Source organism: Perkinsus marinus (assembly GCF_000006405.1).
Source record: "Perkinsus marinus ATCC 50983 genomic scaffold scf_1104296947810, whole genome shotgun sequence".
NCBI classification, from domain to species: Eukaryota; Perkinsozoa; order Perkinsida; family Perkinsidae; genus Perkinsus; species Perkinsus marinus.
The window spans coordinates 150,388-160,831 of record NW_003210458.1 but is presented as its reverse complement, the minus strand read 5'-3'; the positions used below and the strand labels follow the sequence as shown (position 1 = coordinate 160,831).

The 10,444-nt window shown below is 46.1% G+C and overlaps 6 protein-coding genes across 6 annotated transcripts in view; 2 read left to right on the top strand and 4 right to left on the bottom strand.

Moving 5' to 3' along the window:
* Nucleotides 1–1,651: 1,651 nt before the first annotated feature.
* On the bottom strand, nucleotides 1,652–3,336 carry Pmar_PMAR021408 (G2/mitotic-specific cyclin-B, putative; the record flags this gene model as incomplete). The annotated part of the gene is made up of 8 exons (XM_002779087.1): nucleotides 1,652–1,685; nucleotides 1,851–2,087; nucleotides 2,208–2,324; nucleotides 2,372–2,482; nucleotides 2,538–2,632; nucleotides 2,682–2,814; nucleotides 2,879–2,952; nucleotides 3,001–3,336. 8 exons carry the CDS (start codon nucleotides 3,334–3,336, stop codon nucleotides 1,652–1,654), a joined length of 1,137 nt encoding a protein of 378 aa, XP_002779133.1.
* A 1,237-nt stretch (nucleotides 3,337–4,573) lies between these two features.
* On the bottom strand, nucleotides 4,574–5,602 carry Pmar_PMAR021407 (conserved hypothetical protein; the record flags this gene model as incomplete). Its single annotated transcript, XM_002779086.1, has 1 exon — nucleotides 4,574–5,602. One exon carries the CDS (start codon nucleotides 5,600–5,602, stop codon nucleotides 4,574–4,576), a length of 1,029 nt encoding a protein of 342 aa, XP_002779132.1.
* A 99-nt stretch (nucleotides 5,603–5,701) lies between these two features.
* On the bottom strand, nucleotides 5,702–5,922 carry Pmar_PMAR021406 (conserved hypothetical protein; the record flags this gene model as incomplete). Its single annotated transcript, XM_002779085.1, has 1 exon — nucleotides 5,702–5,922. A coding segment is annotated over one exon (221 nt), but the record flags the coding sequence as incomplete, so codon positions are not given.
* A 1,624-nt stretch (nucleotides 5,923–7,546) lies between these two features.
* Nucleotides 7,547–7,880, top strand: Pmar_PMAR021405 (stearoyl-coa desaturase, putative; the record flags this gene model as incomplete). Its single annotated transcript, XM_002779084.1, has 1 exon — nucleotides 7,547–7,880. A coding segment is annotated over one exon (334 nt), but the record flags the coding sequence as incomplete, so codon positions are not given.
* Nucleotides 7,881–8,076: 196 nt separating this feature from the next.
* Pmar_PMAR021404 (stearoyl-coa desaturase, putative) lies at nucleotides 8,077–8,336 on the top strand (the record flags this gene model as incomplete). The annotated part of the gene is made up of 2 exons (XM_002779083.1): nucleotides 8,077–8,096; nucleotides 8,156–8,336. 2 exons carry the CDS (start codon nucleotides 8,077–8,079, stop codon nucleotides 8,334–8,336), a joined length of 201 nt encoding a protein of 66 aa, XP_002779129.1.
* A 1,615-nt stretch (nucleotides 8,337–9,951) lies between these two features.
* Nucleotides 9,952–10,444, bottom strand: part of Pmar_PMAR021403 (gag/pol/env polyprotein, putative) — a gene marked incomplete at both ends in the record, with an annotated part of 6,820 nt that continues 6,327 nt past the window's right edge. The window contains one exon of the mRNA XM_002779082.1: nucleotides 9,952–10,424. Within this exon, the coding sequence (XP_002779128.1) occupies nucleotides 9,952–10,424 (473 nt within the window). The remainder of the gene's footprint in view (nucleotides 10,425–10,444) is intronic.

Here is a 10,444-nt window from a genome sequence, read left to right as displayed (position 1 = left end):
CCGAATGAGTTTCAGCTTTCGGTCCCAGGTTTGTATAATATTGTGCCGTCAATTCGATTGTGGTATATTACTCGATTGTAATATTGCGCCATTGGGAGACCCCCAGATAATATCCCGATAAACCTCATTCTCTGCCTCTATAACTCACCATCCTTTACGATATCTCTCCGCGAAACTACAGAAAATAGCGAATTTTTTTTTCAGCCTATCACACATGAATTTATTTTTTTTCGTAACACCGAAACAAAAAAAAATTTTTTTTGGCCTTATAGGAAACCCTGGTTGTCAGTATAATACTGGCATTATTAGGGTATAGCCGCGGGTTGGAGAGAACCCTGAGGGATCACCAGCGGTGAATTACTCTACCTATTGCGATTTGCCACGATCTTCCACTGTGTTGTTGTTGACGATGAATGCCATCTCATCGTGACTGTCATCAACTCTCTGTATAACGCCTTACGTTACACACAACAAAGTGATTATGGATTTGTTTGCACGTTGTGTTTACTCTTGTACTCTACCGTTCATGAATTCGATTCTGTGTTCTCTCTATTGCATTTACTCCTTACGGGGTAATAGTTGTTGAGCCCAGTGGCAGTCACAGTAGTCGGAAACCAATATACCACCGAATACTCTCATGCCCGGCCTTTCTGCGACATCATCCTCCTCACTTCCCTGCTGTTATCCCCTCTACGGAGATCAATCATTTCCTATTCAAACTGCTCTACACCGACAAGGAGACACTGCAGTAAGCATTGAGCATCGCCAAACTTTCTCGCTGCCTCTTTTAACTGTCTTATGCTTTATTCCACACTACTGTTTAACCCATAGTCTTGAACAGACTTCTCTCTCTTATTCGTTGCTTTCTTGCGGAGCTGTCGTTGAGCCTCTCACAATCACTGGAGTCACCGATTGTATGTTTAAGAGCGATCGGCCACTAGGCCCGTGATGCCCGGCAACAGATCCACACACACATATTATCATTAATATCCATAGATAACCCCATACTACTACCTTCAGACTGTCTAAGGGACAGTTTCACAATCCTATCGCATTCCTCAGCCGTTAGAAAGTCGTCAAATATCATCAACAACGGCTCATTCAAGGCAAAGGAAGACGGCTCGAGGGAAGAAGATTTCACTAGAAACACAACTGAAATAATTGATAATGTGAAAGTTGCATAAAAATACAGTGCGTGTCGATTGGATGTGCAACTGTGTGCTAACACGCAATATTACTAACAATAACAAACGCACATCGTCCACATATATCCCCCAACTCTCATAACACAACAGACACTTTAAACCAATATAACCATGATAATAACATGTGCTGGGAAATCAACAGTGAAATCGAATCCACTGAGAAAAGCCAACATGACCATAACCAACACAATACTGTCATCAGGAAGTATCATTTCCCTTTATAGCATACGTCATGCATTGCCTGCTTACAGCAGCATACGAAACTAATTGAATCGGGCAAACGATCATCACATACGACGATAATAATCACGGCGCTTCATTTCGTACACGAATAAACGTCATCGTCCAACAACTGGTATTCCTCAGGACGGTAGTCTTCAAAATCATAGACAATTTCTTGCGTGATAAATCAGTATTGTACACTAGAAGCACTTTGGCTTTAATCTTCATCCGAGCACCATACGCGATACATTCCGGAACCTGAAAACAATAACAAATAAAGTTAAATCCATTCGCATTTTCGAACAACTTATGCGAAAATTCGCATAATTAACACGTAGGAAGATCCATAAAAATTATCACACCATTAATCATTCAACACATCAACACATAAGACACAATTCCAATCCTGCCAACCCCTCTTACTTGGAGAGTCGGAACTTCTTCTTAACAGCTTTGAGTTGCGTCCCTGAATAATCCTCATTAGTAGCCACTTGCAATAATGCACATAGGTCCTTCGCCACCACCTTCACGTCGTGCTCAGTGGTAGGACAATGTACGGCCACATGTGGGGGCCACGCTGTCGACTTCCTCAACAACTTGTTGGATAAATACAAGGCGCCCGCCGCCAACTGACTTGCGGAATACTTCAGCATATTATACCTGATCAAAATGAATATGATATCATACGCACGACTCAATGGAACAACTTGAAAATATATACGCAACTTAATATAACATATATATTATAAAGCGACATAAGACAGAGACAAAGCAGCTTACTCTGGTAATGCAAGCTCCAGACAATACTGGGCCAAGAAGAAGTGCTTCTCATCGGCCTCCATAACCTTAGCATATCTTAACAGGAAGAACATAGGCGACGGTGTAGTGATGCAGAATCTAAAACAAACACCAATACAACACTATACGAGAGAAGAGACACTTACCCAAGCGTGTTGAGGATGTCAACTTCCATCTGCATCACTTCGTGACGTTGATAAGTCCGGTCGCATATACTGACTATGTCCTTCATCTCGGGAGCATATATATCTTCATATCTGACAGAAAACACCATCTTCTTCTCATACCACTCCTCAACCAACTTCGACTCACTTAGAAGCAATCAATAAACAAGTAACACCAACCAACTGCAGTCGTGTACGTGGGAGATTTGGACACTGCTCAAGGTAGCGATCAATTAAGTTAACCTGAAAACACACAAAGTCATCAACCGAGAGGAGCACCATCTATAGCTACCGTCAAGTAAAGCGTCTCAGGAACCAACTTGAATTTCCAATGTACCTCCACCAACCAATCGATCAGCACTGCACGCATACGCTGAGTGATATCATTCTGGGTCCTCTGCATGTAGTCATTAGCCTGTCTGTATCTGAAGCGGAGAGAAGATACCTTCCTTAAGGGACGATGATCGTCCGACGATCAAGTCGGCCTACTTCTGTTCAACGCCATTCATATTGATGAAGATTGGATTCACATATTCCGCCACGAACTGAGGGTCTCCGAGATCCTGAAAATCGTCCCTCACAGGAGGGATAAATTCCTGAGTAAAAATCACTTGACGATCCTCTGGTGGGATGGTGTCCTTCCAGTCAATCACTGGACTCATGGACTCTATTCTAGCCGGTGTAGTGCCCTGCATAATAGTATCATCGTCATCATCATCACCCAAACGTGCTTTACCTCGGGAGGCAGCGCCTGTCGTCATCCTGCAAAACCAGGCAGAATCATCCCCAAGACGAGACTCACCAGTGTGAGGAGGCAGAAAGTTTGAAGTGTTGCTGAGGTCCATGAACACCTCCCGTTTACGGGTTTCCATCACAGAATGACCATCCTTCCCAATAGGGACGTTTTCAGACCGCTGAGAGTGCTGCGAACGGTTGCTAGTGAGCATAGTGGTTAGAAGACTTTTGTTAGAGTCGATATCGACCGCTGGTGCAAATCGCGCTCGCCCTCAGAAATCGATCATTCCTGCAAGGTGCATGTATGATGCATGATGCAGGAAACGCGCATACATCTTGCTGGTGAGCTGCTGTCCCGTGTTCATTGAATCACTCCAGGAATTCAGAGTCGATTCTAGCATTGTATCATACGTGTAGAAAGCGATTCTGAGTGCTGAAGTCGGTTTACTGAAAAACCCCAGTGAAAAAACGAGTCTTTAATAACAATCTCGCAAATACTGAAATAATAGAAGCGATTCCCTTGATGAGTCTAGTGAATGGGTGACACTGATCGATTGGAACGGACTCTTCAGATGATGAGTAGGCTCATGGGAAGGAGGTGGACCGATAGGACTTGTCACCGGGGAAGAAGAGACCAGCTGTGGTGGAGATGGCAGGACAGAACCGAGGACCAAGTTACCGTCTGGACGCTGGCCAAGCACGTCGACTGGAGTAGACACCCTAGGAGGAGATTCCCTTACTGGACACGAAGGCGAGGTTGAGGGATTATCAGCCTCGACCGTTTGGGAGAGAGCTCGGACTTCGTCAGCATCAGAACGCTGGATCTCGATAGAATGTGAATGATAAGCATTACGCTTGATGCCTTTGCCGACACATGCTCTCTTTGCCCTCCCCGACTGATACGACTCTGACATGATGATGAATATACTAACTGTAATCTGTACTTATCTCTCACAATATCTAACGTGCATCTTTTCGTTTCATCTCAAAAATTGGCTCACGTCGCCGAACATATGAACTAAAGGACGTGCGCTTATCAAAGTGCTCTGATGCTCTGTTCACAACCACTTAGGGAACGAAACACTAGAAAGTCTCGGGAGATCATCTTATGTCATCAGCTACGATAGTAAGATGAGAATATTCTGCTGCAACCTCATTCGTTGCGCCCATACCAAAACTTTTTGTCTAGCAGTAATTGTCTTCGCGTATATAAATGGTAGTTCGATAGCAGAATGGAGGTATACCTTGCATGCCCTCAGAAACACGATATCCAGGACCTAACTTACCTGACAATGAATCTCATATAGAAACAAGTAGACGAGAACAGTTGCAGTACTTACGGAGTTTCCTCGTTTTGAAACTCTCCCAAGCCCTAGGATTGGCCCTCCTCAGATTGTAAGCCAGACCTAGATAGTACCTAATAGTAGAGCTGATATGCCAATACAATCCTCAATATCTCACATGCCCCGCGGATGATCCATAGTACGGACGAACATTCAAGTAATGACTAGTTCTAACAGAAGATGGTTCACCAACCTTAGATAGTTTTAAGGTTGTGCCATCAAAAATATCATCAACGACATAAGGTTGTCGATTATAAGTTCCCCCTTTGCCAGCGATCCCGGCCTCATAGACAAGTACGGTCGAACCCACAACTGGAGGGCCTCTGCGCAGGCGGCCGCGAGCAGTACTGACCTCATCATCGCGGATACGCAAGGCTGCGCCCACCAGATGATCGATCTCATCACGGATCTCCTTCCTGACTTCCTCAGATTCGGGAGTAGCATTGGCCTCAGCAGCAACTCCAGTGCTCTCTAGAGCACCTTCCAATGGCAGACGGAGACTACGACCGAAGAACTCCGCAGACTGCCCGGGCTCATAGAATTGGACACCAGTGAGGCCTCGAATGAACTTGCAATCTCTATGAGCGCGCAAAAACGCCTTCACTATTGGGGTGTTGTCTTCTCTGTAGTAATGTCCAAGAACAGGTTTGATAGCTTCAGTAGCTTCCCTCGCGTGATAGCAAGGTATCCTCGAGTCGATATGATGCAGCACATGTGTATCACCGACATCGTGATGGAAACAAGAAGAAAAAAAACCATAAGATGGACGGTCGATAGAAGTTAGAGCCCCTCTGATGAAGGTGAAGGCCTCATCACCGTAATGAGGGACATCTTTATGTGTATGTTCCAGGGATGTGTAGAGGGTAAGCCAACCGTTAGTAAAGAGATAAGGGTAGCCATACCACAACATCACGTTGTGAAAGCCTACAATCGTCGTGCAATAGGCTGCGATGAGAAGACTGATGGCGCAACCTAGGACACTGAGGAGAACCTTCTCCTTCATGTGAGGAGGAAAGAGACCACCTTCAGGGTTGAAGTGGGAGGGCCTCGTCTTGTTGTAAGAGCGGCCATCATACCCAACACGGCCACCGGAGACATTCCAGAAGAGATAAATAGGGTAGCCAAACAGGAGCATCGCTATAGGGAAAACCGGGAAGACCTTGTCAAGTCCGTATTCCTCTAGGGTACTCTGTATGCGGCTGAATGCATTGAGTTCATGTTTGAGACTCGCTACGTGAGTTTCGCCTCTGGTTATATGATTGGTGAATTTGTGATGCCTAGCATGAGAATATTGCCAACTAAAATACGGCACCAATAAGGCCGAGTGGAGGACAAAGCCAACACAGTCATTGACCAATGGATAGGGGGAGAACGCGCCATGACCACACTCGTGACCCATCACCCAAATACCAGTAAAGAAGACACCTTGCCAGAAGATGTAAACACACCAGAGGCCTCCCCTAAAGAGAGCATAGTCCTCTGGTATTGAGGTTAACAGCAGGTAGTGGGTGGTAGCACAAGCCGTGATGTACAGGAGATCCCTCGTGACACACAAAACCGATCTCAAAAGGCTCCTCTCTCGGCAATGCGAAGGTATAGCAGATTGTAGAGCCGACACGGAAGGTCCTATCTTCGAGAACTCATCACCAGTGAGGCATCTTGTATCAGCTTCAACTCTCAAACTCCGGGTAGCCTCAGAAGAGGGCGAAAAAAGGTCAACAGCTCCGGCCTGAAAGACAGTAGTTGTCGAACACATGTTTATAAGATGTTTGCGATGAAAGTAAGACTGAGGACCGTATCACTCTCTTTCACTCTCCACAGGTATTCCCACATAACACCTATAACTACTATCAGACAGTATCCTTGTGCCCTGATATACACAAAATAAACTCGGAAGACTGGTTCCGTGAGACAACACGGGACAGGAGTGGCATCCTACAAAATACAGGGTACGATGCACCCATCAAACCACATAGATAAGCAACACAATGTGATGTTTGCATCGTCCGATAATGTGTCGGCAGCCCCCTCATCGGAGCTATCCCCTGTAATGGACGAGCTGGACATAAATGTGAAGTCGAGTTGACCAAAACTAGACGAACGGATAGAGACGCCGGAGTCGGTGACGTGGTGCTCAAGCTACGTCAAGTCACTCAGCACATATCGCACGTCCTAGGTGGATTAGCGCTTTGTTTCTAGCGCTACTAGCGCACGTTTGCTCACGCCAGCGGCATAATAGAGCAACCAATCCGCTCAGCTGTTCTACACCAACTGTTAGAGTTCTGACAGAACTTGTGTCACGTCACAGTGTGACGTTGAATGGGACAACTAGATTAGTTGTCCCACTCAACGTCACAGAACATCTGTCCCAATCACTGTCTGCCTCGATCGGCTCCAGATATCAATCTAGAACCTATCGGTCACCTATTGGCGCCCCCCATACTGTGTACTTCCGCAGAAGCAGGGCCGAACGGTCTAACGACATAGCAGATAACATGTAAAGGTCGAACGGAGTCGATTTACATATGGCGAATGATCGATATCTTACAACTAACAAACTGGCCAACAGGAGCGGGTAGATCCTTCTACCACAACGTCACCTCACTTCAGTGACGTGACTCACTGGTGACTCGTGACTGACGTGACGCAGATGCTCTCACACGACGAATGGAACACGATATCAACGTTTAGTCCCACTCATACGAATGTCTTATAGGAGGACCGCCGATACAGACTGTTGTTGTGGTACTGGTAGACACCACGGCGGCGACTCGTCGCTGACGAGTGTAGTAACCAGGGATCGTATAAGGGTGGGAATACAAAGACAGGCTACCATGAAAACTAGCAATAATGGAGAACTTTTTCGTATAAATTGGACCATGGTGACTTACATGGCTCTGGTGAGCGATGAGAGTTCTGTTGATTCCTGTAATACATACCCTTGCAGGTGCACATCATTAGTTGCTTTTGTATATACAACGCTTTCGCGTACCCTTGCCATCCATACACATATCTCTGGACGGTAAGGAAGGCATACTCGTACTTCTATTCGAACGTGGTACTGTGAAACGTCTTGCAGGTTTGTGTATATGTTCTGTCGGCTCTCGGCATCACTGCGGGTGCTCACAGACTCTGGTCCCACAGATCTTATAGAGCTACATATCCGCTAAGAGTATTTCTGATGATTTGCAATAGCTTCGCCAATCAAGGAAGTATTATACACTGGGCTTCGAATCATCGAGCACATCATCTTCATGCTGATACTGATAGAGATCCACATGATTCACAACGAGGATTCTTCTATGCCCACATTGGATGGTTATTGATACATAAACCAAAGTTGGTCGCAGATGCTTGCAGCAGGATTTCTGTAGAGGATCTATATAATGATAATGTATTACTACTGCAGCATTGTACGTTAGCAGTGTGGGGATCCTTGTCTTTCATCGTCATGATCTTCAGATCTTTACCCTTGGTGGGATATAACGTGGTGTTTTATTGTAATAGCAGCATTTGCTCTATCACTGCTATAACCGATTTTCCCATCAACAACACCTGCTCAGGTCCCTGCGCTCGTAGCGAATTACTTTTGGGGTGAATCTATCATCAATGGCATTCTATTGCCTGGCGTATTGCGTTATTGCTTTGGACTGCATGTCACGTGGTCCATCAACTCAGTACTGCATAGGTGGGGACCCAAACCGTATGATGCCGATGCTGTGAGTACCGAGTGCGGTATTGTTGCTTTCCTCGCTCTCGGTGATGGTTGGCACAATTGGCATCATACCTTCCAATGGGACTATGCTGGTGCTGAGCTGTCCGCTCTCAAGCAATTTAATCCCACCAAAATTTTCATCGACATAATGTAATCTGGGAATCCTCAGTCCACCTGATATCAGCTCTACTATTAGGTACTATCTAGGTCTGGCTTACAATCTGAGGAGGGCCAATCCTAGGGCTTGGGAGAGTTTCAAAACGAGGAAACTCCGTAACTGCAACTGTTCTCGTCTACTTGTTTCTATACGAGATTCATTGTCAGATAAGTTGGGGCCTGGATATCGTGTTTCTGAGGGCATACAAGGTATACCTCCATTCTGCTATCGAACTACCATTTATATACGCGAAGACAACAACTGCTAGACAAAAAGTTCTGGTATTACACCATCTGGTATGCTGTCTGGTATTACACCATCGTTCTGGTATTACCAGAACTTTTCCTCTTTTTCACAACTAGAAGTTGTGCCGCACAACGAATGAGGTTGCAGCGGAATATTCTCATCTTACTATCGTAGCTGATGACATAAGATCATCTCCCGAGACTTTCTAGTGTTTCGTTCCCTAAGTGGTTGTCAACAGAGCATCAGATCACTTTGATAAGCGCACGTCCATTAGTTCATCTGTTCGGCGACGTGAGCCAATTTTTGAGATAAAACGAAAAGATGCACGTTAGATATTGTGAGAGATAAGTACAGAGTACAGTTAGTATATTCATCATCATGTCAGAGTCGTATCAGTCGGGGAGGGCAAGGAGAGCATGTGTCGGCAAAGGCATCAAGCGTAATGCTTATCGTTCACATTCTATCGAGATCCAGCGTTCTGATGCTGACGAAGTCCAAGCTCTCTCCCAAACCATCGAGGCTGATAATCCCTCAACCTCGCCTTCGTGTCCAGTAAGGGAATCTCCTCCTAGGGTGTCTACTCCAGTCGACGTGCTTGGCCAGCGTCCAGACGGTAACTTGGTCCTCGGTTCTGTCCTGCCATCTCCACCACAGCTGGTCTCTTCTTCCCCGGTGACAAGTCCTATCGGTCCACCTCCTTCCCATGAGCCTACTCATCATCTGAAGAGTCCGTCCCAATCGATCAGTGTCACCCATTCACTAGACTCCTCAAGGGAATCGCTGCTATTATTTCACTATTTGCGAGATTGTTATTAAAGACTCGATTTTTCACTGGGGTTTTTCAGTAAACCGACTTCAGAACTCAGAATCACTTTCTACACGTATGATACGATGCTAGAATCGATTCTGAATTCCTGGAGTGATTCACTGAACACGGGACAGCAGCTCTCCAGCAAGATGTATGCGCGTTTCCTGCATCATGCATCGTACATGCACTTTGCATGAATGATCGATTTCTGAGGGCGAGCGCGATTTGCACCAGCGGTCGATATTGACTCTAACAAAAGTCTTCTAACTACTATGCTCACTAGCAACCGTTCGCAGCACTCTCAGCGGTCTGATATCTTGAACGTTGGAGAGCATAACACAATGCAGTTGTAGTTGGATCAAAAGAGTATATATTATCTTGCTTTTGTTCTCCAGTACTAAGGCCGTTTCATGCTTGGCGTGCGCTACTGAAGATATTAATTATGAGGAGTGTGAGCACATTGCCCGGCACCTCCGTTGCTACTTGTAGCAATCGTCACACACAAAAAAAAGAAATTGCCATAGGCTATATACTGAATGGTAATCAGCATCTGTTCGCTTAGCTCAAAGGGCAGTTCAGGCCGACATCAACGCATCGGAAGGACTCGTCCTTGTATCTGTCGAACACTGTCTGAGGGCACTGGACCCAAAGGTCGCAGCAGTCAGTCTGTATCCAGAGACCCGTGTCCACCGGTTCCTTGACCAGAGAGATGTGCACCACAGGAGTCTTGTCCTCGACGCTTCGTCCCAAAACATAGTGCGCATCCGGGAACATCGTAGAGTGCACCGGTGGTAAGTCAGACACCACTTCTGGTGCCGTGCCAGCAGTCACCACGCCCTGGTCATCTCCTGACGCTAGTTGTTGGAGTAGTGACTGTTGTTGAGTCGACAGATAGGCTCGCTTGACATTGAACACGTGAACCCGTCCAAGAGGACGTCCGGACAGGGTCTCGATATCGACCAGCTGCTTCGACGCACTGCTGTTACCCTTAACCTTGACGGGGCCTGTCCATCTTGCCTTGGTCTTGAGACCTAGACCAAAACTTGCGGGG